The 26,581-nt window shown below is 43.9% G+C and overlaps 2 protein-coding genes and 1 non-coding gene across 10 annotated transcripts in view; 1 reads left to right on the top strand and 2 right to left on the bottom strand.

The window, feature by feature from the left end:
* The window catches only part of PHF20 (PHD finger protein 20), a 113,529-nt gene extending 89,398 nt beyond the window's left edge, over positions 1-24,131 (top strand). For 5 of the 8 annotated variants that reach the window (XM_064475722.1, XM_031433902.2, XM_064475724.1 and 2 more), the window contains 8 exons: positions 2,645-2,743; positions 3,441-3,605; positions 4,541-4,719; positions 7,637-7,736; positions 10,159-10,354; positions 15,028-15,436; positions 17,267-17,450; positions 21,568-24,131. In XM_064475722.1, coding sequence (XP_064331792.1) covers positions 2,645-2,743; positions 3,441-3,605; positions 4,541-4,719; positions 7,637-7,736; positions 10,159-10,354; positions 15,028-15,436; positions 17,267-17,450; positions 21,568-21,710 — 1,475 coding nt within the window. In that variant the 3' untranslated portion in view covers positions 21,711-24,131. Of the gene's footprint in view, positions 1-2,644; positions 2,744-3,440; positions 3,606-4,540; positions 4,720-7,636; positions 7,737-10,158; positions 10,355-15,027; positions 15,437-17,266; positions 17,451-21,080; positions 21,152-21,567 lie in introns of all 8 variants that reach the window. The other 3 variants (XR_004130932.2, XM_031433901.2, XM_064475723.1) reach the window with 3 other exon arrangements.
* LOC116147530 (U6 spliceosomal RNA) lies at positions 8,125-8,231 on the bottom strand. Its single transcript, XR_004131091.1, has one exon. It is a non-coding gene; the product is annotated as a U6 spliceosomal RNA (small nuclear RNA).
* Positions 24,132-25,211: 1,080 nt separating the features above from the next.
* Positions 25,212-26,178, bottom strand: SCAND1 (SCAN domain containing 1). The gene has a single exon (XM_010975195.3). The coding sequence runs from the start codon at positions 26,109-26,111 to the stop codon at positions 25,422-25,424; it is 690 nt and encodes a 229-aa protein (XP_010973497.2). The 5' UTR covers positions 26,112-26,178; the 3' UTR covers positions 25,212-25,421.
* Between the last annotated feature and the right edge of the window lie 403 nt (positions 26,179-26,581).

The raw sequence follows: 26,581 nt of genomic DNA, 5'->3' as shown, positions 1-26,581 counted from the left end.
TTACATTAATTGATTATCAGATGTTGAACCAGCCTTGTATATCTGGAATAAATCCCACTTGGTCATGGTGTATAATTCTTTTTATGCATTATTGGATTCAGTTTGCTAATATTTTTGCATTTGTGTTCATGAGAGATAATGGTCTGCAGTTTTTCTTTCTGGTAATGTCTTTATCTGATTTTGGTGTTAGAGTAATGCTGGCCGCATAGAGTGAGTTAGGAAATGTTCCCTGTGCCTCTTGAACACTGGAGGCCTGCCCTTAGAATCTTTGCGTCTGCTGTCCTGCTGCCTGGGAGACTCTTCTCCCAGATTTCTGCATGTTTTGTTCTGTCCCTCCTTTCAGGTCTTTGCTCAGATGTCCTTTTCTCGATGCCACGTTCTCTGACCACAGACTATTAAAATCGCAAATCTCCCCGTCTTATCTCCACTATCCCCCTTCCCTGCTTTATTTTTTCCATAGCACTAATCATCTCCCAAAATGCTATATAACTTACTTGCTTTCTGTCCCCACCCACTTGAATGTAGCTCTGTGAGGGCAGGAGTTTTTGTCTTTTTCTGTTCATTGCCTTATCTCTCCTCCCCTGGAATGGTACTTGGAAGGTGGTAGATGCTAAAATATTTGTTAAATAAGTGAACTTAAACCATGATTCATAATGTGGTTGTAGCCAAGAGAATGTGCAGAAAGAAGTTGTTCTGTTTCTGTTACTGAAGAAGACTGTTCCTGGGTCAGAGGAAAAGTAAATATAGTTAATAGTTTTTATGAAGTTTAACCATGTTTGCTAATCAATTGTATGACTTTGGCTAAGTCATTTTATTTCTTTGGGCCCTGGTTTCTTAATCTTAAAATGAGTTTTTGGAAATTAGACTAAGGTCTTTCCTGTAGTTCTTGTTCTTTGAACTTTTTTGCCCAGTTCCAGACTGTTTTAACAGGAAAGGAGCTTAGAGACCCTTAAGCCCTGTGTTCTTTAGCCAGGAGATTAACTTCTGCCTGTGGAGCCCAGGTTTGTCAGCTTGTGGATGCAGCCCAGTGTCTTCTCTGACAGTTCCTGGATGCCTATTCGGGAGAGGGGCCTGGGCAGCTTCACTGACATAGTGCTGCTGGAGAGCCACACGAACCTGTTTTTAAATATCTGTTGATGTCAAGCAAGTGCCTTCACCTCACCAAGCTTCAGTTTCCTCATCTGTAAAACTGGAATGATAGACACGGGTTGGGGGTAAATGAGGTGTTTATGATATTCGCACACAAGTGCTTGGTTAAAATCAGCTGAGTGTAATTGCTTGCCCTGCCCCACGCTTGCTTTGTGATCTGTCTTGATTCCACATCTGAATCACACATGGAGAGTGGTTTTAAAACTCCTCATGCCGTTGAAAACATTATGTTAAGTGAAAGAAGCCACAAAAAGTCACATATTGTATGATTGCATGTATATGGAATGTCCAAAATGGATAAATCCATAGAGACAGATGGTTGATTGTTGGTTGCCAAGGGTTTAAGAGTTGGGGAGAATCTGCTTAATGGTAAGTGGTTTTACTTCGGAGTGATGAGAATGTTTGAAACTAGGGTAGAGCTGGTTGCACAGCATTGTGAATGGATCGTTCTTTCTTTTTTCCTATCTCCTCTTCTTTGCCCTCCCCTCCTGTCTCCTTTCCCCTTTTTCCCTTCTTATTTCCTTTCTACAGCTTTATTGAATCTTAGTAGTGCACTGCACATATTTAAGTTGTATAATTCAATGAAATTTGACATATGTACGTACCAAACTATTACCACAGTGAATAACCTATAATGAAAAAGAATATGAAAAATAATATATATATATATTGTGTGTGTGTATAACTGAATCACTATGTGTATACCAGAAACTAACACAACATTGTAAATGAACTCTATATACTTCAATGAAAAAAAAAAAGAATGGAATTAGGAAAACTGAGAGAAGTTCGGACAGGGAGTATTGATAACTTAAGGAGTTTTGCTGTGAAAAGTAGCAGAGAATGATGTTGTGGTTTTTGGAAGGTGTGAATTATTCATTTTTAAATGAGTAATTTTAGATTATGTGACTTGTACTTCAATTATTTAAGAAAAAAAGAAGAAGGAGAAGAAATCAAATAAACTAAATCCTGATGGCTCAGGTCATACCTCAAGCCAGTTAAATCAGAATCTTTGTGGGTGGGACCTGGGCATTAACTTTCAAAAAATCTTCCTTAGTGATGGCAGTATGTAGCCAGTGTTGAGGAGTAGTGATCTAAGTCGGGCTGGCAAACTTTTTCTGTAAAGAGCCAGACAAATTTTTCCAGCCTGGAGGGCCATAAGGTCTTTACTACTCAACTCTGCCATTGAAGTATGGCAGCAGCCGTGGTCAACACGTAACGAGCCTGGTGTGTTTCAGTAAAACTTATTTACAGTAACAGGTGGTGGGCCAGAGTTTGCCAAACCCTGCTCTAAAGGCTCAGTGTTGGAGAAGGGGCTGCAGAGCTCAGAGAAAGGTGGAAGGTGACCTCCCAGGCAGAACCAGACCCAGGACTCTGTTCTGCTGGCCATTTTAGTTCTTCACATTGCACCTGCTTACTTACTTAAGAGTAAACATCCCAGAATTGAAAACAAAAATGTTAGAATGCCAGTACTTATACCTGTATTTAATTCCAGCTGCAAAAGACAAGGAAAAGAATAAAGAGAAGAAATTCAAAGAGTTTGTGAGGGTAAAGCCAAAGAAGAAAAAGAAAAAGAAAAAGAAAACCAAACCTGGTAATTTTTCTCCGGGGTTGTTTCACTTGGGTTTCCTTACTGTAGGTGGGGAAGGTTGCTTTCTCCTGAGTCCTGGCCTCTGAGCCTGCACTGAGGAGAGGAAAGGCTGACCTTTAATGGAGCTTGTGGGCTCAACCTAGCATGGGCCTTGGCAGGGGAAGAGCCCACTCACCCTAGGTGTTAACAAGGCCACATTGGCATTTAGGAAAGCCCTCTCTCTTGCTTTGTTGGCCAGTGTGCCCTGATGCAGTGAAAGCATCATTGTAGCAGAGGACATGCAGGTGAATGACTGTATTTGCACAGAGAACTCTTAAACACACATTTCTGAACCCTTTCAAGAAAAAGTTCACTTTTTGAAAAGGGTGAGGCTAGCCCCAACAAAAATGCTGATTTTTAAGAAAATCAGTGTTCCAATCTTGGGAGCTAAAGGGATGCTGTGTTTTATTCTGAGTGTCTTCCAGCTTAGAAAACCAATCTCAACAGAGAAAGGAGAGAGGGATGATAGTGAGGAGGAAGCTTTTGGTTTTGAGGTTATTGGAGGTAACTAGAAGTATTAATGCCTAAATCTGTTCTAGCTGAATTGCTTCTGAGCCTTTCAGCTATCTGAGTAGCAGAGCTGATGGTTGGATGGGATTGATTATCGAATGTTATGATGATGTCTGGGGGTGCTAATTCCTTCCTGGTCTTGTTCTTCCAGAATGCCCCTGCAGTGAGGAAATCAGTGACACCTCCCAGGAACCTTCTCCACCCAAGGCATTTGCTGTTACTAGATGTGGGTCCTCACACAAGCCTGGGGCCCATATGAGCCCGCAGCTCCATGGCTCAGAATCTGGAAACCACAAAGGGAAAGTAAAAATGTCTGGTAAGGAGGCTCTCTGCTGGCTCAATCATTTGTACAGCACTATAGCCTGAGGTGGCTGGATTTTTGTTGATATTGTAATCTATTCCCATGCCTTCTGCAAATAATCCGTCAGATCTTTTAAATAAGAAGTATATCAAAATAGACCATTAGCTATACTTTTCCTGAGCTTCTGATTTCTCCAACTTTGGTCTTAGTTGAATGTCTCTTAAGTACCTCCAAACCAGTGTGTCTATAACCAAATCCATTATCCCCCATTCTCTTCGTACTTGCCCCTCTCATTCCTCCATTTCTTGTTGGTGGCCTCTGCATCTGACCTGGTTGATTGGGGAAATTTAAGTCAGCCTGGAAGCTTCCCCTTCTTCAGCAACTTACATGGTGACTGTGAGTTTAAAAGTAGTAAGTATATGCAAAGTATTTAGAACAGTGTCTGGTACAGAATAAGTGATCAGTAAAGGTTAGCTGTAATGATCACTAATCAGGCACCAAGACCTAGTGATTCTGGTTCTGCTTATCCCTGAAATCTGCCCTTTAATCATTCCCCACTGTTTTAAGCGTGACTATGGTTACAGACTTTGACTGTAAGCCAGGTTCTGGCTGAATGAGGTTGAAGACACATTTGAATCATTAGGGCTGATGATCTGTATGCTTCATGGGGAGTTGCAGCTTCTCTTCCAGTGAGCTGTGACCTTGAGCAATGGCTTACCTTGGGCTCCACTGTCAGGAAAATGAGGAAGGAGTTCAGTTCACTGCCAGGCAGCATGTGTTGTTTGGGCTGTTGGTAGATGACAGGGCTGAGGAACAGATTGCATTTCCCAACTCTGAAAGTTCATAGAGGAATGGGTATGTAAGGTAATTTCCACTCTTGACAATCTAGGGTTTCTAAAATTTTATAACTAAGTTTAAAATAGTGACTGTTGCTTTCCGTTTCCTTTCAGAAGAGGAAAATTTGAGTGAGTCCTCTTCCGAGAGCTTTCTTTGGAGCGACGAGGAGTATGGCCAAGATGTGGATGTGACCACCAACCCAGATGAGGAGCTTGATGGGAATGACCATTATGATTTTGAAGTGGTCCGCTGCATCTGTGAAGTTCAGGAGGAAAATGACTTCATGATTCAGGTAGGTAGAGCTTCCAGGAGACACAGGTGTAAAGAAGCACAAACTGGTCCTTGGAGGGAATTCTGAGGAAGTACAATTTGAGGGCAGCAAAAATAACAAGTCCTGTCAGAAGCCCCAGGTAGGCAGTATTACCGGCAGCAGATTGAGCTTTGCTTGTTGGTTCAGCTTCGTGCGAATCTCAGGCTGGTATAAATAGCTTGTTAACAGAATACGAGAGGACTTGAGGGATCATTTAGTCTAAACCTCTCATACTCTGCTTGGGGCAGCTGGACCCACAAATGAGAAGGATCTTTGCTGTGGTCACACAGTGAGGAGTTGAACAGTAGGGACCCAAATCTCTGGAGTGGCAGTTTGATCTTACTGTGGGCCCATATCTTCTCTCTGAGGTAAATTTTCTTTGTGGCATAAAGAAATTGAGACCAGTTTTATAACTTGTCTGTTTCTTATTCTTTTGTTTTCCTGACACTTGTATTTGTTATCTCCGTCTCTGGGATGTGCCTGTTGGGGGGTCCTCCCTGTCCACTTGGGGAGACCATCACTGGCCAGCACCTACTTGCCCTTCTCTTGCTTCTTAATCACAGTTCTGGTGGAGGTGGCTGCTGCCTGGCTGACTCCAAGGGCTGTCGTAAATACCCTGTGTGTCTTGGCAGCTGCCTGGCCTGTCCAGGGAGCCAGAGTTTTTGAAGTAAGTCATGTTTATGTTGGTTAGAATTCTTTTGGGAGTTTCTTTTTGAATAGCCTTCATGGCAACCTCTGGGAATTCAAAGTATATGAATGGTCTTGAATAGCCCCTGATATATATAACCTTTAGTATGCATTAGGTCAGTGGTTTTCAAGCTTTTTCAACCTCAGAACCCCTTTTCTAATGGACTTTCATGGAACCCCAAAATGTGTGACATAAAAGCAGCAGTTTTCAAAGTTCAGGATGAGTAGTTTTCACTTTTAAGTTCAGAAATGTGAATGGGCAGGCCTCTTCCCCTGAGGTCTAATATGCATTCAGGGTTGTGAGTGATGATTGCCAACTTGGAGCGCTTCAGTGGCTCAGTTGTTTACCTCTTTTTATGAGACAAGCCTAATACACATGGCCTTGTATGGACTACTTTTCCTAAGCAGCATACTGTGTTGTTTGATTAATCAGAGATGGGAGGAAGAGCTTTGTTCTGAAGACAGTATAACACTAAGCTAGCCTAGCAGTACAGAATTACATGTACTGGTGGACTGTTTTCTTAACATTAAGCTTGGAACATGTATGAGTGTGCATTTTTCATTTTGTTTTAAATAGTCTCACAAAATGCACCCGTTTGTAGAATCTCTGAAGCTTAGTGGAATATAATTCAAAACCTTATGTAATGTGAAAGTCTTTTTTTTTCTAGTAGAATTTTTTTTTTAACATTTGCTTTTAAAAGTATGTTGAAAATTCTTGGTTTTTATCCCATCTCTCTGGGCATGTGCTCAGTTCTGGGCCTTAGGAGCCTGATTTGGTCCTCATTTGTTCATAGAAATCATTAGTGACTGAGTAATGAAGGCCCCTCCTGGCAAGGCTCTTTTGACTTACCAGTTTAAGAGAACTAGTTCCAATCCACCACGGTACTTCCTGCATTGACTTTTCTTTAAGTAGCAAGGATCATGGGGTGCTTCGGAGGTAGAGCTTGAAGTGCCCTTTTGTGCTATATGAAGAAACTAAGTTTAGAAAAATTGAGGCCACACCATCTGTTACCTGGCAGAGTCAGGAACTGAATTCCATCTTCTACTTCCCAGGCTCCACGTAGTCATCCCCTTAGCTCAGCTCAGCTCATCTCAGCACTGTGGCTTCCTGCTCACATCGTGGTGGTAGTGAGCTCATTTGAGAACACCTTGGGTTTTGTTGAAGACTTTTCTCTGCTGTCCATTTGCTGTCCAGTTGGCTTTGTGTTATAGAGGGACAGTGGCTGACTTTCCATGTCATTGTAAGCAGCGTCCCTTTTCCACTCAGTAACTTTAGCAAAAGGCATATATTTAGAGGGAGCTAACTGGAACAAATACAATTTAAACTTTATAAATGTATTCATTGCCTAGTTTTAAATGTATTTATCATCTAGAAAGGTTCAAATAAATTTTTATTAAAAGAAAATTTTAACTTACTTTGATAATTTGCACAACCCTAGGTTACACTTAGTGTTTGTTATCTAGAAGATGCATACATTACTTTAGAAAAACAGTTTTCTTTGATTGTTTTCATTATTTGGTATCAATATTGCTCATATATATTATTATTTGATTTTATTTACTGGTGTTAATTTAAATCACTGGGAGGTTAAAATCCTAATTAATAATGAATGTTTGAGAAATCTGGGTACCACATAAAAAAGGAACATCAGGAAACTCATTTACTATTTAAATTATTTTAATTGCTCTATGGCAGGTTTTGGCAAACTTTTTTTTTTGTTTTAATATATTGTTATTGAAGTATAGTCGGTTTCCAATGTGTCAGTTTCTGGTGTACAGCACAATGCTTCAGTCATGTAGGAACATACGTATATTCGTTTTCATATTCTTTTCCACCATAAGTTACTACAAGGTATTGAATATAGCTCCGATTCATTAGTTAAGTGTTCTTCATCTGTGCTGTCCAGTACAGTAGCCACTAGCCTCAGTTGACTATTGAGCCCTTAAGATGTGGCTAGTGGGACTAAGGAAATAATTTTTAGCTTAGATGGTTAATCTGAATTTTGAAAGCACAGGTGGCTAGTGGCTGCAGTATTGGCCAGCGCAGTTCTAGAAGAGTGGCTGCAGCGCAGCTCTTGTGGAAGTCAGTGAGAAGTGCTCTCCCTCCCTCCTCTTTCCACCTCTCAGTGCCCTTTACCCCACAGGTGAGTCCTATTTTTGGATGGAGGATTCCTTCTGAGTTTAATTTTTATTGCTTCTTTAATTCTAACAGTGTGAAGAGTGCCAGTGCTGGCAGCATGGGGTCTGCATGGGATTACTGGAAGAAAATGTGCCTGAGAAATACACCTGTTATGTTTGCCAAGACCCTCCAGGTAGAGATTTCTGGAGTCAGTGATATTAACAATATGTGGCCTTTCCTTAGCACAGCTGACGGTGAAGCAGCCTAAGTGTCTGTGGTCTTGAGGCTCATTTCTTCAGCATTGGCTGTACTCTGACTCCTCCTCGCCTTTGTTGCTAGCTTACCTGGTGGCCAGCTGTCCTGAACTTGGCAGTAAGAGAACATACCTGAAGAGGCTCACCTGGTGGAAGGCCTGGCCTTGAGCCAGAATTTTTTTGTGTGTGGTAAAAATTATATAACATGAGACTACCCTCTTAACAAATTTTTAAGTGTACAAGTACAGTATTGTGTATAAACTATAAGCAAAATGTTATATGGAAGATTTCTAGAACTTTTTTATCTTGCATGACTAAAACTCTGCATAAACTATGGAACACTTTACAGATTTGCACATCATCCTTGTGTAAAAGCTACGCTAACCTTTTCTCCACTGTTCCAGTTTTAGAATATGTGCTGCCAGAGCGAGCACCTTTTTCTTTTCTTGGGAGTTCATGAGGATGTGAGCTCTGTCTTTGACTTTCCAGGGCTGTTGGAGAATTAGGAACTGGCCTCTGCTCCCTCTGGGGGCATCTGCCTTCCATTGCATCATTGCCACCTGGACAAGAGATACGCCCTTTTGAGGGGATGGGGAAAAAGGGAAAGGTGTGTTTGCAAAGAGCCTGTCTGCCGCTCAGAGCAGTGAATTAATTCCTTAGGATCAGCTAGTTTCATTGCTTCATGGCCACAGGGCTTGCTTATGGCTGTTGGGTGCCCCCTTCCAGAAATCTGGGTAGATATTAAACTATGGTTCTTGTCTTGCTGTCAGTGAGATGGTGACATCTTCTCCATTCATCACCTGTAAGGTCTGTCCCCTTGGCTCCAGTGCCGTGATCCCCTTACAGCTAGACAATGCTTGAGAGCCTCTGCTTCTGTTATTCTTTTTAGTCCTATGAGGTGGGCCTGATAGGAGCTCCTAATCCTATTTTTTCTTATGAGGGAAAAATTGATGCCCGGGAATACGAATGACTTTTCTAATCTCGTAAGGCAAATTGGAATTAGAACTGGCTTGAGAGACCAAGTCTCTTAATTTTTTTGGTTGTATAGGGAGGGACTGGGCCACCAGAGTTCATTTTCAATCAAGTGGGTCCCCTTGGGTCCTGATAATTTCTGTTGTGATACTGTGTCTTCTTATGCTAGCTTAGCCCATAGACAGAGAGCAGCCTGCCTCAGTTTCTCCTGTTTATCCCAAAGAAAGAATATGGTCAGAAGATTAGTCTTTGAGTCATAGAATATTATTGATGGGCAGGATCTCAGAGACTGCTTAGTCCAGCCTTGACATTTAACAGGCAAGCAACAGGCCCAGAAAAGACATGATTGGCCTAAGATGACTCAGACAGTTAGTGCTAGATAGGAGATGACAGCCGGTGTCTCTGCCCTTTGTCTTGTAAAACAGGTAGTGCTGCTCTGAACCCTGCTGCTCAGGCAGCCTCTGCAGCAGCTGCCCCTGAGATTCCACGTACAATCCCGAGGGCACCATTAGGGCACCACTGAAAAGTCTCTCTGTCCACTTTATTATTTCTCACTCTTTCCCTCCACTTTTCCTTTTGTATGAATCATATACACCATATTCATCAATTCCTATGCACTTTCTAAACTTTTAAAACTAAATTGCCAAGACTGTGAATAGATTCCTCGAATTGAATACTTGGTGTCTATCATATTTATTGACCACATTTGACTCTGCAGTGTGTTGGGTCAGAATTTAACCTATCAGATCTATTCTTTAAAGACTGCTTAAAGATATTGTTAACAGGATGGAGGTGCATCCCCACCATGTATCTTAATAAAGCCAGAAAGAGCCCAGGGACCTTGATAAGGATTACCCGGGTTATTTTAGGATTTTTATAGCTGTTGGGAGGTGAACAACATTCTGGTTGGAAGCTGTTCCCTGGGCTGTTGGAGCAGGAAACACTGTGAAATCACATGTGGTTGTGTTTTCAGTCCTTCCTAAGGATCCCTTTATTGAACAAGACCACCAGAGCTGTTTAGTTCATCTGTCATTGTAACAGATGGGAAATGGAGGTCCAGAGAAGGGAGAAGGGGCCTGACCATCCATTTAGTTAGTTAGGGAATGATGTGATGTAAATTTAACAAGATATCCATGTTCCCATTCTACCTCTGGTCAGTTGCAGAGATCAGGAAATTTACATGCCTTACTTATTGCTTTGTCCCCAGCACCTAGTAGAGACTCCAGCATGTAGTAGGTGTAGCCAAGTGGATGTATATTAGATGAATGAATGAACAAAACGAACACGCCAGTCCACCCTTCCATTAGTTTGTGTGATAATTGTGTGGTGGTGAAATGGCCTGGGCTTCCTTCAGACCAGGGATTAACTCTCTTATTGTCACTGCTTTAGGTCAGAGGCCTGGCTTCAAGTACTGGTATGACAAGGAGTGGCTGAGCAGGGGACATATGCATGGCTTGGCATTTTTGGAAGAGAACTACTCCCACCAGAATGCCAAGAAGATTGTGGCCACCCACCAGCTTCTCGGCGATGTGCAGAGAGTGATCGAGGTTCTGCACGGCCTGCAGCTCAAGATGAGCATCTTACAGTAAGTGTCTCACCTGCCGCTTTGGAGGAGTCTGATTTGTCATGGGCAGAGAGCAGGATTAATATGAGAAACTGCAAAACCACAAAATCAGTGATAAGACAGATGAGTTTAAGATCTTTACTAAAAATTCTCAGTTACATGATAAAGTTCTTTTTTTAGAAAAAAATTAACTCTCTTGAGGAATAATTTACATATAATTAGGTTCACCCATTTTAAATGTTCCTTGAGTTTTGACAAGTGTATACATACCCTTTCAAACACCACTATAATCAAGATATGGTGTATGTATTTATAGATTGTTTTTTGTTTTGGTGTACCGTTCTGAGTTTTTTGTTGTTGTTTTTTAAATTGTAGTAAGATATACATAATACAGAATTCGCCACCTTAACCACTTTTAAGCGTACAGTTCAGTATTAAGTACATTCACTCTGTTGTTGCCACCAATCTCTAGAACTCTTTTCATCTTGCAAAACTGAAACTACCCATTAAGCAACTCTTCTCCATTTCCCCTCCCACAGCCCCTGGCAACCACCATTCTACTTTCTGTGTCTCTGTATTTGACTGCTCTAGGTACTTCATATAAATGGGATTCTACAGTATTTGTCTTTTTGCGACTGGCTCATTTCACTTAGTATACGTCCTTAAGGTTTATCTATGTTACCTCTATCAGAATTTCTTCCCTTTTTAAGGCTAAATAATATCCCATTGTATATAATAACACATTTTGTTTATGCATCCATCCTAAAGATTCTTGATTGGTAAGCAAAGTAAAATGAAAGCTGCGGGAAGAGACGTTGGTGGGCCCACTCTCTAGCATAGTGGTTGCTCAGTGAATGTCTCTTTATGGTTTGTTCATACAAAAAAGTTTTGTTCTTTTGGAGCTGGACTTCTGGCTTTTAGTGGCCAGAATTTGGAGTCAAATTGAGTATAAATTTCCTTCTGTGATTGCATTCTGTGTGTCAGATGACCTAAGTTCATATAAGTTCTGAGAAAGAATGTGGCCCTTATTGGGGTCTGTTGGCTTTTGTAATCTGCACCTACTTTACCAAACAGAGCATTGGGCCTTGAGTGGGGCAACTACTCTCCCATGGTTTCCAGGGGCAGAGTCAGGACTAGAGCTCAAGTCCTGGCTCCCGTCAAGTACTTGTCCTAATCTTTCTAACTGCCTCCTCAGTGGCTGTATAAATTTTCTTTTCATATTAGCACAGTCTGTGGCAGAGATAGCTTCTCTCCTTAAGTTCTCCCATCAGCCTGCCTGTAGGGTGCCATTTTAATGAAGTCATCAACAGTGACAAACTAGTGCTACAGAGGAATTGGACCTGATGAGCCACTCCCTGTCAAGGTTTCCTTTGTGCTGATTAGTCCTGGAGGTCTCTTGGTGTCAGGCAGAGTAGAATGAGATGACAGACTGGGAGTCTGCTTTCGCTTGCTTTCTAATGCACAGTCCTGGCTTCGAGTACTGGATGACAAGGAGTGGTTGAGCAGGGCACATTCAGCAAAGGTATGTATTGATCTGGGTAAAAGCCCAACTGCTATAGCAAAGACCAAAAAATAGAGGCTAAAGCAAAATGGAATTTTCTTTGTCACATATAGCATGGTCCAGAGGTAGGCAGGATTCCAGGCCAGGCAGGTGGCTTTTCTCCAGGACTCCATCTATGGATCTGGGACTTGGTTTCCTTCTGTCTTGTTGCCCTGGCATTCCACTGGGGTTAATCTCATCCGCATGGTCCAAGCAGTCTCGCCAATACCTCAACTTTGCTCTAACTCCCAAGAGGGGGAAAAGAGAAAAAGGAGGGCAAACAGTTTCATGGACACACCTAACTACAGGAAGCTAGCTAGCCAGGTGGCCAGGTGGTCATGTGGCCTGCTAACTCAGGAGTGAAGGTGGAGGTGGGTATAAGAGAAGGAAAGGGGGAAATTAGCCATTACTGTGACAGTATCTATGGAGGTGAACTGAATCGAGTGACAGCCCCTGTTTAGGGTGTCAGAGACTAGCTCTTCCCTTTTTTACAATCAGAAAACTTTGCTCCACATAAACCAAATTAATTTCTTCTTAGTGAGATACCAGAAATTGACCCAGACACATGGAAGGCGAGGGCCTGGAAGAACCTCAGATGATGCTCCTGATTGTAAATGCTGCTATATTTCTTTTCATTTGAGGATTCAGTCAGATGGTATTCTCTTTCTTCTCACAACAGCAAATGCCAGTGCTCCTGGCCCTGTCCCATGCTCTAGAACCTTGTTCCTTTCAAATCCCCGTTTATTAGTTCCTTCATCTTTATAGCAATAACTTTGTACTGGAATTAAACCTGACTTCTCTGAGCAATTCAGGAGAGGGTATAGGGAGATCTTATTAGTCATGGGGGTGGGGGGTGGCCCCAGTATAATATGTCTGTGTACCCCTGGATAGTCTCTTCTCTCACAGGCTCTGGGGTCTTCATTCTCCCAAACTTTGTTCCTAAGTGACCTAGTGGATTCATTTTCAAGAGCAAACAATAAAACTGGGAGTGATTTCAGAGCATCTGTTGTCATTTAAAAAGTAACATGCTTGGCTGTGCATACCTTCTTCATGATTGACAGGGCTTACAAAGAAAGTCAGGTGTCATCCTTATGTAGTAGCTAGGGCTTCAGATATTAGCTGGGAGAGTGAAAATTGTAGGAGGAAGGAAACAGACTTTTTTGGTTTTTAAGCAAGAACAGATCCATACTGTGACTTATATTCTCCAAGTTAACAGATTTCAGACTAGCATAGACCTGAAAGTTAACAATGACTCCCATGTCATCTGATGCAGTTATGATTTTGGGGGTGTGTCTGGGATCTTGGGTTCCTGGTACAGGCTGCAGTACCATGTGAGACGTAGCCCAGGGACCCAGGCTGCCTTGTTGCTTGTGGTTTCCTCTCCTTCCCCAGTGGATGGGAGTGGTATTGGGGATTGCTGGAGTGGAGAGATGAGATGGGATGGTGGCAGCCCCTCACAGCAGAATTTTAGATTCTGTGAGATCACTCCATGCCTTCATATTTATGTCCTATTCCATTTCTGCAGGAAGGCTTCAGAAAAGTGTGTGTGTTAGTGGCAGAGGGGTACCCATATGTGGGAGTTCTGGTGAGTTCCTGCTGACCTGGTTTCAGTGTTTGTCAGTTGGGACTGGGAAGGTAATGTTTACAGTTACACCATAGGATAATTCTTTGTGTGTTTGGGATTGTACTGAGAATTACAGGGTATTTAGCATGGATTCTATGAACTGAATGCCAATAGTACATTTGTGACAATCAGTAGTCATTGTGATAATCAGGAAGGCTAGAAAGGCTCCCCTGTGTTTCTGCACATCCATGAACCAAGTGTAACACCTGTCTATCCTCCCATGTGTTTCTAAGTGCCCCCTGGAGGGCACTGCTCCCCCCCAGCTAGGAACTGCTGGTAGCTGGTGGGCCTTACTGGAGAAGCCCAGTTTTTCTTCCTCTGTCCTTTTCTCCTTTCCTTTCTTCCTTCATTTAATGATAAAAAATTATACTGGAAGTTCTGAGTGGTAAATGAGTTAAAAGGTGAGGTTTATCTAGAGTAGTAGCTTTTAAACTTTAAAAAATATATAACCCATAGCAAGAAATACGTTGGTTTTTAAATTTTAATTAATTAATTAATTGTTTTATTTTTTGGAGAGAGTAGTTAGGTTTATTATTTTTTTTAATGGAGGTACTAAAGATTGAACCCAGGACCTTGTGCATGCTCAGCATGCACTCTACCATTGAGCTATACCCTCCCCACCCCCAGAAGTACATTTTATATCACTCACATGTACAAAACTGAAACTAAAATTTGCAGAACACCTACTGCTACTTAGAATGGTACACTCTGATATTTTCTATATTTTCTTTTTTTACAATTGATTATAATCGAATAAATTAATTTAATGACCCTCTGTTGGGTCTAAACTCAAACAGTGAATGATAGTGGGAAACCCTAAAGTCATACACAGCGTTTTATGTGCACATACATGTAGGCAGAGCTTTCAGGTTCTCAAAGGTGTCCGTGACTCCAAAAAAAGATCAGAATCCTGTTCTTTAATAACAAATTTTCCTCTTTGGAATGGTGAGAACAGAAGATTTTGGAAGAATGTTTAAAAACCTTATTATTAATGGCCTACATGGAGAAGACTTTTGATGACCACCCCTCTCTCGGGTCATCGTCAAGTTTGTGTAATTGAGTACCATTGCATGCCAGGACTATCGCAACTGCTTGTTAAGAAGTTAAGGTTATTTTTAGTAAGTCACACTTGAAGAGCACTTTGCTGCCAACAAGATACTGTACTTCCATTCAAATTAACTCACTTAATCTTTATCAGACTCTGGTTGCTGGCAGACAGATGCTAAGACAGTTTTGCAGAGGAGGAAATGGGAATGAGGCTGGCTGAGTGACTCGGCCCAGCTGTGCTGCTCATCAGCGGCTGAGCTGAAATGCAGTCAGGTCTTCTGACTCCAAGTCCAGTCCTACTCACTGTGTGTGATACAGCAGGAGCTTGCCTGGAAGTGGTCTCCTCAGAGACTGTGGATTTATACTCATTCTCGTTAAAATGTGGCTTGTGGCCAGATGGCCCTGGTGGGAGCTCTTTTCCCCACTGGGAGGCCCCTGCAGTGGTCCAGGTACTCCAGAGCCCTTCCCGTGTTTGCCTCTCAGCAGAAGCCGGGAGCATCCTGATCTGCAGCTGTGGTGTCAGCCTTGGAAACAGCATCTAGCGGAGGGGAGATCTCATTCCAGACACATCCATGTCACTGAAGCCAAGAGCAAGGAGGAAGCCCCAAGCTATAGAACTTTGAACGGGGCGGTGGAGAAGCCCCTGCCCCTGCCCTTGCCCCGGTCTGTGGAGGAGTCATATATCACCAGCGAGCACTGCTACCAAAAACCCCGCACCTATTACCCTGCTGTGGAACAGAAGCTGGTGGTGGAGACCCGGCGCTCTGCCCTTGACGATGCAGTCAACCCCCTCCATGAGAACGGTGACGATTCCCTCTCTCCGCGCCTGGGCTGGCCTCTAGACCAAGATAGGAGCAGAGGAAACAGTGACCCCAAACCTGGCTCCCCAAAGGTATGTGGCTCACTTGTACTTGTTCTTAATTTGGTGTTTGAGAGCTTGTACATTCTCCTCCTTGAGGGTTGAGTGTTCTGTAGATGTTAAAGTTGTATTTATTGTAAAATTGTATTTAAATTTTCTTAGTATAGGTGTTTTTTGATTTATCAAAATGAGACAATAATCAAGAGAGCCCTCTTAAACCCCAAAGATCATTGGTTCTGGGAAATGTCCACAAGGTGGCAGAGTCAATGGGGTTAGGGGTGGAGAGATGGGAAGTACCAAGGAGAAAAGGGTTGTTTGGAAGTTGATAAATAGAACCAAGTTAGGAAAATGAGTTTTTTTTTTTTCAATGCGGTTTACACTGTAATTGCATCTAGGTGCTAATCCTTGGCATAAGCAAAGAATGAGTCAAGTGTTTTGTTAGGCATAAGTTTTTCAGTACAATTCTATGATAGCTTTACTTTTAGCTTCACAGTCCTGACATAAGAACAGTCCATGTTTTCAAAATACTTGCTGGCTTCATCAGTTTTCCCAAGCGATTTGCTCCAACCAGCCAGTGTTTGCAACCATTTCAAATACCAGTTGCAGTTTGAATATTCTAAATCTCTATCTCCCCACCCCTTTTTAAAAAAAATTCAAGTCATTCTCTTCTGGAGCCCCCTGTGTCATTCTCTTGCCAGTGCTCATTGGTCCCATTCTGCACTGTCCTCAGTTGTCAGTGAGACTTTGATTTGAGAGCTTTTCCACCCTGTCTTTTCTACTTTCACAGACTGTACCCTGTGCTTTAGTCTCACCAGTGTAAGTACATTGCTACAACTTGCCGAGAGGGAGCATCCCAGGTTAGAAGCCCGTCAAGGGTAGGCATTGTCCCTCATTCAGCCTGTGCCCTTGTTAGGGTCTGAACAGCTGGGTAAGGCTGGTGAGGACACAGTCTTTGGAGACAGACCCAGTTTCAAGTCTGGGCTCAGCCACTAGCTGTGTGATTCTGAGTAGGTCATTTCACCTCCTCAGACATGTCTCCTTACCCACTTATAGAATGGAGCTGTGACAGTGCCCCCTCAGTTATTGTACAGCATTTATCTGAAAATCTCTCAGCATGTGGCTTTGCACATACTAAGCTCTAAATATATGTTGACTACAATCTATTTTATTTCAAATGAATGAATGAAAGATTGCAATCACAAACCCCAGAAAAGATTTGTGATCCTGAAGACTGGGCAAATTTCCTAGAGGCATCTGGCACGTGGTGAAAAATCAGGACATACTGGGCCTAAACCAGCCAGGGTTAAAAATCTCTTTCATTGATGGCAGGCTGACCATAGACCCAGCACTATGTTTTATAAATGTCACCCTATTTCATCCTCATGAACCTTTAACATAGGTTTTACTACTTTCTTCTTTCCCATGAGAGCACAGAGGCCCAGAGATGTGAAGTAACTCTCCAGGTTTATGCATTCAGCAAGACACGGAGCTAGGACTTAAAGCTAGTTTGTCTGACACCCACATACTGACCCTTGTCTCCCCTCAGCCTGCTCTGTCTACTCTGGTCTCAGGGCTCTGGAAGCCCTTCTGTGAGGCCTACTTCAGGCCTAGGGCGTTGTCCCATTCACTAGGAAGCAGCTGTGGGGTCCTCTGAGCTGGATGTCTGTGCTGCCCTGAGGTGGTGGTTGGTATAGCAGACACACTTCTGCCCAGTGCCCGAGAGAGAAGGAGGCGGGTAGGGAGATAGAGATCTGGAATATTCAGACTGCAGCTGGCTTTTCAAATGGTTGCAAACACTGGCTGGTTTGCAAAGGGGCTGGGAGCTATCTCCATGCAGTAACTTAAATGCTATTGGATCCCCAGGTGAGGGAATATGTCTCCAAAAAGGTCTTGCCAGAGGAAGCCCCCGCTCGGAAGCTGCTGGACAGAGGCGGAGAGGGGTTGCTGAGCTCCCACCACCAGTGGCAGTTTAACCTGCTGACCCATGTGGAATCTCTTCAGGACGAAGTCACGCATAGGATGGACTCCATTGAGAAGGAGCTGGATGGTAGGGCTCCTTCCTTGGCTCCCTGCCGTTGACAGGCACTGTGGGCCCCTCGAGATGAGCTGCTTTCTGAAGCCCCTAATCTGGCTCTCCAGGGACAGTTGTGTTCTTGCCTCCTGTCAGTCTCACAAGCCTCCATTCTCTCCTCAAGATGGCCAAGCTTTACTTTTAGCATTTATCAGGCACTTCTGAGGTGTGTGTGGTGTCAGGGTCCTGCCTCACTTACCCAGTCCCTTCTGCAAAGGAGAGGGTGCAGAAGAGCAGCTGGATGCTGCCTGCAGGCAGTGTGTGATCTGAGCAGTTCTTTACTAACCCAGTTCTGTGGGGAATTGAAACCTTGACTTAATTGAGTTTTTAGGATGTTGAGAGGATTGATCTGAAAACACCTTTTTTTTCAGCCTTTGATAAAAATCTAAAATGAAGCCTTCTCCCCTTTATCAGTAGAGATTTAAGAATTTTACTGAGTCATTTGTATAGCCCCCGGGTGTTTCTCCCAGGTGTTAATGGTAACAGATGTGCTTGGAGGACTGAACTCTTGATCTGCAAGAAGTTGTCAGTTTGGTTTTTGAAGATAAAAATTCATTTTTGATTGTTCACTTGCTTCCTATTTATTTGTTTTCATCCACAGAAAGGAGCCAGATTAAGAAATAAATGTTGCATTTGAGGATTCTGAGTACAGCCAGGCTGTTATTACTGTAATTAGGGATATAAAACATACTTATATGAAATAACTCAGAAGAATGCCATATGTTACATAAACTAGGGTCACGAGTTGTGGCCAGGAGATGCTGGGAAGAACTATTGTGAGGGAAGCGAAAATAGGAGGGCTTCCTGGAATTCCTGGGACAGAGCGGGGCCTTGAAGAGAGTGATGTTTGTGCTAGAGAAGGGGTGACTGAGGGCTGGCTGACTGGAATGGGGTGCCCCCCTGGAGGACAGTGAGAGAAAGAGACCTATACCCCCTCATGCTTCTGTCCTGCCCCTGAGGCAAACCTGCGGAACCGGGAATGGGAGGCTAATCCAGTGTCCATCGTGAGAGCATTTCTGGAACGGGGAGTGTTTGTCTCTCTTACTCCTTAAAGATTTCCTTGTGCTCCTTAGAACTGTAACTGGTGCCAGGTCTGTGAAAACTCTGCTATTTGAAAGCTGAAAGAGGGTGAAATACCAGCCTGAAAATTGTAGATTTTGAGAGAACTGCAATAGAATTGGCTCTGGGTCCCTGAGAGAAGGCTTAGCACCATAGAAAAAGGGTGAATGTTCTGTTGCTGCCAAAGGAACCTGCCCCTAGGGGAGAAGTCAAAGCCCATCTACTTCTTAATCACTGACTGACCCCTCCCACCCAGCTTGGGCTGCTCCGGCCCAGAGCTCACTGAGTGGGCAATGTGGCCAGGATGATAATAGCCTGGGCTCCCTTCTCTGGACCTCTTATGTGTCCCACTGATTTGGAGCCACATACTCTTCCTGTTCTTATATGCCAGGCCCTAAGAGGTCCTGGAAGCCAACTTTAATGAAAGTCAGTTACAAAGTTTAAAGATTTTATTCAGGCAGATAGACTTTTGCATTATATTTAATTAAGATTCATCAGAATCCCATTTTATTTCTACTGTAGTGGGGAGTGTACTCTTCATTTCATCTAAATATCATCAAGATAAACTGAGCTTTTATAGGAATTTGGTTACAATATCCTTTTTAAAAAGCCTAATAAGCTATTATATTGGCTGATACATACTTTAAAAAGTGTATTGTTTTAACACTAACGATTATTTAATAACTTATGCAGTTGTGTGAACAGTCATGTAAAACTAATAGATAAAAGATATTTAATGACCATGAAATAGAAAGATTATTATTATTGTTTTTAATGTTGCTTTAGTGAACATTGGCCTCTATCCAGATGGTCTGGGGGAGTGTATTTGAAATGAAACTTTACCTTTGTAACCTTCTGCCTCGCTTGCAGTCATTATACTTCCTTAAAAGAGCTTCCTTAAAAGAGAAACTTAGAGTGATGGTCCAGCACATGGTGTGGAGAAAAGGCTGGCCTGCTAGATGCTGAGGTCCAGGGGAGGTGCTATTGGCTCCCACAGTTCTGAGTCTGCTCTTCCACCCTGTAGATCTAGAGAGAAGGCTTCCACCTTAGGGGCTCAAACGTTTCTCTTAACCAAGTTCAGAGACTGTTGAGTGGCCTAGACCCTTCTAGTCTGCACACTGTTGCTCATCCTCCCTGTGTGTGCCTGCTGGGTCACCACAGTGTTGGGGATGTCTCAGAACCAGATCTGAGGTAGTTACAGTGGCTTTAAGGGGGGCCTCTCAGCAATTGTAGGATCATCTTGCCAAGGACAGACTGACTGACATTTTCTCTTGGAATCAACCCAGCCAGCCCTGACTGCCCCTTTAGGCTCACCCAGATGGGCTTTTCCAGCACTGACTTTGGGTCTTTTTTCCATTTACTTTTGTGCTCTTTTGCTGAGCAGTTCCTATTTCCTTGTCTTCTTTTAGTTTGTGGGTTTTCTTTTTTTTTTCTTCCTCTTCTTCTTCTTTTTTTTTTTTTAAATAAGACTTACTGAGGTATTGAAACTGGTCACCATGGAGTTTTTCTTGCTCAGGAGATCACTAGTCACTCTCATGTAACTTTGATCCTTTACTCTTGGTTTTCAAGTTCAGGTCTGAGAATGCAGCCTTATTTTTCTTATTTTCAAGTCCTTGTACTTGTTGGGATCAGGAGGAGGGAAGATTCCTCCTCCTTGGAACTCCCAAGTACCAAGAAATCTGATCGAGGGAGGAAGGTGAGCTCTGTGGAGCCTGAGTGTTCAGTGGGGCACATTGCTAGGCCATTCCGGCATTCTCTCACTGCCTTTGTTGAGAACCTATTATGTTCCAGGCATAGTTGAGTGGTAGGGATATAATGGTGAGCAGGGCAGACTCAGCCTCTGCCCTTATGGAGCTTGATCTTATGGTCAAGACAGACGTTAATTAAATCATCCTATTATATATAATTATGAACCAGGGTAGGTGCTCCAAAGGAGAGCAAGTGATAGCATAGCACCTGTGACACAGGGACCAGATTCAGGCTGTATAGTTGGGGAAGGCTTCCCTGAGAAGTAACTTATAGGGAACAGAGGATTTAGAAAGATGGGAAGGAAGGTGGAGGGCTGGTCTGAGGAGAGCAGAGGATTGCGTGTGAGGCTGCAAGCTGCTTGGGGAACAGGTACTGTGTGGCCTCCCTCTTTTTTGCACCTCTGGCTCCAGGGTCCGGAAGGTGCTCAGTATGGTTTGGTGCACAGACTAGAAAGGCTACAGGTGGGCTGGGGTAAGCACAGGGCCTACCTGGAGGAGCTGGCTCTTATCAACGATGGCCTCTTCCCAAATGCCAGAGCTTAAGGGAGTAGCTTGGGGAAGAACAGATATCTTTTAGTAGAGAAATCCCTACTCTCAGGAGCAAGACAGCTTTTTAATTATTGAACTAATTATAATCAAGAGTGTTAGTACATGGTCTTCTTACATTAAATACTTGGAGAGAATAAAATCAGAATTTTCTGTGTTACTGATGATAGGAATTAATTTGAAGCAAATCAGGATTTATGGTAATAGAAATAGACCTTTTCAAATCCCTTTAGATTTTCATTTTTCTTAACAGAAGGCTAAAACTCCAGGCTGATTTTCAACATGGGAAAGCCTTATCAGGATGGGGCAGTAACACTGAGAAAGGTGGGTCCTTCAAAGCCTTCTAGACTCTAGAGCTGCAAATATGCAGTAGTTGCTAGCTATGTGTGGCTATTTAAGTTAATTAAAATGGAATAAAATTTAAATTCAGTTCTTCAGTTGCACTAGCCACCTCATAAGTGCTCAGTAGCTACATATGGCTAGTGGCGGTATTAGACAACATAGACATAGCCACTTTTTATCATTGCAGAAAGTTCTGTTGGACGCACTGCTCTACAGCATTTGAGCTTTGTACTAGGAGTAATACTTTGCAGAAGGTGATGAGTCAATACTGCCTGAAATGGCCTCCCTCCCCATCCGCCATGAGTGGCCAGATAGAATTAAGTGCTGAAATTCTTGCTGAGAGTCTTGCAAATAGAGTGTTGGGAACTCACTGGATCTTCTCTCTATTTTGCCTACAGTGTTGGAGAGCTGGCTGGACTATACTGGGGAACTGGAGCCCCCGGAGCCTCTGGCCAGGCTTCCGCAGCTCAAGCATTGCATCAAGCAGCTGCTGACGGACCTGGGCAAGGTGCAGCAGATCGCACTCTGCTGCTCAACATGAAACTGGGCACCCAAAGCTGATGGGGGCATAACCCTGGGGCACCTGCAGGAGGAGCTTTGCATATTTAAATAAATAAACCTAGCATGCCGAATGCACGTGACACCGACTGACTTCAGGGATCTGGGCAGGGGGTGGACATTGGACATTGGACAAAGAGGCCATTTTGGCTGCAGGAAGGGAGGGCATTCTGATCTCAAAGCCTACCAAGAAGGTAGCAAATAGACTCTTGGGATTCCCTTCTGTGCACATTGTTGAATGGAGAGTGAGTCTTTTTGCACAAACTTCACTTGAAATCGTGCCACTGATGATAAATGGAATGAGAGCCAAAAAAGTTTAGTTGGAAACAGTTGTAAATTCAACTTGCAGCTTATTTAATTGACTTTTCTGTCAGGTTGGGGCACATGCCAAGCCTTCTGGTTTTCTGCCTGGCATGGACTTAGGCAGCAGGCATCATTTTCATTTTTCTAGATTCGTGGGAATGCCGTGACTTCACCATTCTGTGGAGGTTGGGAAGGAGCAGGGGCCTTAGCTGCCCTGCCTTCTTCTCAGGACTCTTCACTTTTCTCCGCACGTCCCTTGCATGACTTCGTGGCCCTGGGGGCGAGTGCCGTATGCTTTCACCCCTAGCCGGCCGGGTCGTGTCTTTGTAGCAGAGCCCATGCAGCCTGTGGAGCAACTAGAATCTCATTGTAAAAGAATCCAGGAGGAATTCCAAACTGAAGCAGGCAGGGTCTGGAACCCAAAGGACAGCATTTTCTACCCAATTCTTAATATCAACAGCTTACCAGTTCTATTTAATGTTCAGAAAACTATTCCCAAAATTTTGAACTCTTTCACTGTAAAGATTTGTTACAAAGAATGTGGTTTGGGGAATTAACCTTATTTTATATTGTTGTAAACAAACTTCAGATTCTACATGTGCGCTTTTCTCCTTCCCTGAAGGGTGTATGTTCAATAGTCAGCATTTTCAGAATTGTTTTAATATACTTCAACACTTTAAATTTCCTGTTTGTATTATTTTGTGAGATCAAGGTGATCATGCTGCTTAAAGTCCAGGTACAATTTGTACCTTTTAAGACAATATTTGTTACTCTCGCAGGTTACGGTTCCACGTGTAATTGTTTTGTTTTTCCTTACTAGGCAAAGTTAAGAAAATGTTCCATGCTTTGAGGAGTGACCCATATCACCATTTAGTTTTCTTATCACTAAAGGCAAAAATCAAAGCACAGCTGTCCATTAACAGTCACAAGTTAATTATGGGTTTATGAATCTGTAATGTTATATGCTGCAAATATTTACTATGTAAACGTGAAGTAGCCAAGATCTCAATAGCAGTGACAGTATCTCCAGCAACGGGGATGATTTGGGATGGTTAGGCTTTAAGACACAGGTCATTGCAGTCATGAAGGCCTCTGTACCAAGATCTGTTTCAGGGAATGCTCTGTCTAGTGATTTAATTCACCATTTGATAGAAAATGGATTTAGGGCAAGTTGACCTGCTGTAGCTTATCCATCAGAGGGAATACATGTGGCTGTGATATCCATAATTAAGCAGACACAATTCCTCTACAAGAGGCTGTTTCCCATTGCTAACATTGGTGTTTCTGGTGTGGGAAGAAAAGCTCAAGGAGTGTGCATGGCATCTGTTTTGCATAATTTATCAGACAGCCACATTATAAGAACTGTGTGATGTTTGTCTGAAAAGGGAAGAAACCAGATGATTTTCTGTAGCCACAACTGTGAGGTATGGTGACATGTATTATTACATTACTGATTTTTCTTTTTTGAAAAAACATTTGAACATCACCTCTGGGGAAGCTGTAACTTTAAGGTAGTTAATCTCATGTCTTTTTCAAGATAGAAGCAGAAACTGAATTACCCTAGTTTTGCCAAGTGTTCATTATTGGGTTTATTGTATGCTTTTTGTAAAAGAAATAATCCCATTTTACTCATTGTGACTTTTGTCCTTAGGGAAGCAGGGATGACTCCAAGTTCTGATAACCTCAGTGGGCTTCCCTAATTTAAAGCCATGTTGAGGGACTCCATCCCCAGTTCCTGGGTCAAGTTCAGTTAACCCCAAGTTGGAGCACTGGAAACTGTTATTTGCAAATATTACTGTTACTATTTAGAAATATGTACACTACCTAAGTTTTCTTTTGAGAAAAACTATCCACCTATAAAAAAAAATAGCCTTGACAAAAACAGTTCTGGTTTGACTAATCATTTTGTTTCTTTAAGTGATGAGTGTATGCAAGGTGGACCCTTGATGAGCCAGCATTGCACTGTGGACACATATCTATGTTTACGCGCTATTAGAACAGAAGGCGCTGTATATAGAAATGTTGCTTTGAAGCAATATTTGCAAAACATGCAAATGTCTGTATCTGTATTTGGAAAAAATAAAACAGGTTTTTGTTGCTATGTTTCAGTCATTTGTTATTATAGAGTTCTCTACCCAATTTTTAATATGCATTATTTAATTTTCTCTGAACATTACCTTTTAAAGAAAGTCTGCTTTTGCAGACTTCTGCAGGGAGGCAGATGCAAGCTCAATATCCAAAATCCCAGGAAGGTATGCAAAATACTTCTGAATTCATTTAAGGGTCTTTAATATTCAAAAGTAAAATGCCCCACACAGCCTCTAGCCCAGTCTGGCTCATGCATTGTGATGAACTGCAGGCTTATTAGATTGATTGTTGAAAGCAGTGCAGGGAAGACAGGTTGGGCCTTCTTTATTGAGATTGCTCTCAACTGCATATAGGACCCTTGTGAAACCAATCTAAGCGGCCTATGGTGCCGACCCCAAAGAGCTCTTTCCTAGGTGGACAAAAGCCTCAAAGAACAGAGTAGGCTTTAAGATTTCATAGCAGAGCTTCCTTATTACTTGCCAAATTCTTTCTTCCCTTCCTGCACAATTATGCTTATTAAAAAAAAAGTTAAGGAAGGCAATTGGAGAGACATTAAAATGAGTAGCTCTAGCAATGTAAATAATCTATTAGTTCACACCAGAGCTGCTGCTTAAATCTTGAGGCCTAAAATTGGGTAAGGAAGGTGAGTCTGGAGCCTTAAACCAGAGCTCACAAACAAGAACTAGCGTATTTCTGTAAGGACCCACACTAAAACAATAAAATAGCCCTATAACTTAGGTTTTGGGGGAAGCCTGTGCCCAAAGGCCAGACTGGTGAAGCAAGTCAGCAGCAGAATTGGTACAGCAGTAGCCAGTTAAATAAGCACTTAGTGGAGCCAGCAGTTTGCCTGAGTGATCCCAAAGCCACCTATAAGACAGAGTATCACTATTCTCTCAGGGAGGAAAACAACCTCACATTTTAGCTAGTGAGGTAAGGGTCAATATAGAACCCAAGCTGCTGGGGCCCTCAGACTCCAGCTAGACAAAGGAAACCCAAGTGGGGTCCTGGGGAACCTCAGAAGAAAACGTCCCAGATATGGAAGCCCAGGCCCTAACAACACGTAGTGATCCCACAAAAGCCAACAAAGTCCAAGTGAGTAAGAAACAAAGGCTTTATTCTCATGGGCTCTCAACTTAGTTTCGCCACCAGCCAGAAAGGAGGTTGAAACAGGCTCGGGAAAATAAACACGGTAAAGGACGAACGAAAAGGACACACGAGCTGCCAAAACTCGTTTTTCATTAATGCGTTGTGAAGAGAGACTCGATCATGGCTCCAGTCCAGAGAGGCCCGGGCCGCCCACAGCTCAGCCGGTGATGCGCACGTCGGTGCGGCGGCGAAGCCGCCGGGCTCGCGCCGCCTCGGGTAGGATGGCGAGCAGCTGCTCCTGCACCAACATCTCCACGATCTGCTCCTTCGTGCGGATGTCGGGCCTCAGCCACTGGCGGGAGAGCTCCCGCAGCTGCCGGAATGCCTCCCTCGGGCCTGCCGCGTCCTGGTAGCGGAACTGCCGGAATCGCTGGCGGAACGTCTCTGGGCCGGGCCGGGAGCTGCCAGGACCTGGGGGGGAACGTGGAGCGGCTTCGGCAAGTGGCGCGGAGCCCAGCGGTGCGGGCACGAGGGGCAGCTCCAGGGCCGCGGAGGCCGCCGCAGGAGGCGTAGGATTTGCTTCGGGGACCGCGGCGTTGGGGCTGGAGGTCTCAGGAGCAGGTAGCGGGGCTTCAGGAGTCGACGAGAAGCCCGCAGAGTCACGCTCAGGGCCTGAGTTCGGGCCGGCCCTTTCCTCTTCCCCCGACGGCGGCGCTAGGCTCCCAGTTGCCACCAAGCCCGGGTCAGTCGCCTCCATGTCTCCGGCTCTGGACGTCACGCTTTGTCCGGCAGCCGTGGGCGCGGCACTGCGTCTGCGCGAGGGAGGGGTGAAGAGGAAGACGTTTCCGCTAGAGGGCGAAGCCTGCGCGACCCCGAAGGAGGGAAGCCGAGGGCGCGCCGAGCTCATCAGTGCCGGCGAAGCATCTGGGGCAACCGGAAGTGGACGTCCCTGCTGGCTCCTCTATGATGAGCTCGGCGCGCGAGTGTCCGGAAGCCGAGTCCCAGCTGCAGGAAGAGGCGCCCCCTCGCGTTCGCGAATCCAGTCAGGAGGTGGCGGCGAGCGCTGAGGGGCAGGCCAGTCGAAGCGTGCAATGGCTGGCTCCGGATGGTGGCGCCTTCGAGCACTAGTTCGAGGAGGAGGAGAAGTCAGAGGAGGGAGAGGAGGAGGGGGAGGAAGCGGAGTCGGAGGAGGAGTCGGAGGGGGAGCCTGAGGAGAAATCCGGGGAGGAGTCGGTGCCGGAGCCGCGGCTCAAGCCCAAGGAGGAGGGCCCCAAAAGGGGCCTTGTCCACTTTGAACGCTTGCAGGTGACCTGCGCTTGCTCCTGCGTGCGGCCTCCTTACTTGACGTTGATTAGGATGATGGCGAGCCAAGGGCTC

The sequence above is a fragment of the Camelus dromedarius genome, chromosome 18 (assembly GCF_036321535.1).
Source record: "Camelus dromedarius isolate mCamDro1 chromosome 18, mCamDro1.pat, whole genome shotgun sequence".
Lineage (NCBI taxonomy): Eukaryota > Metazoa > Chordata > Mammalia > Artiodactyla > Camelidae > Camelus > Camelus dromedarius.
This window is presented reverse-complemented; position numbering and strand designations above follow the sequence as displayed.

Coding starts and splice junctions, on each gene's coding strand:
- SCAND1 (XM_010975195.3), bottom strand. CDS start 26,111: ATGAGCTCGGCGCGCCCTCGGCTTCCCTCCTTCGGGGTCGCGCAGGCT.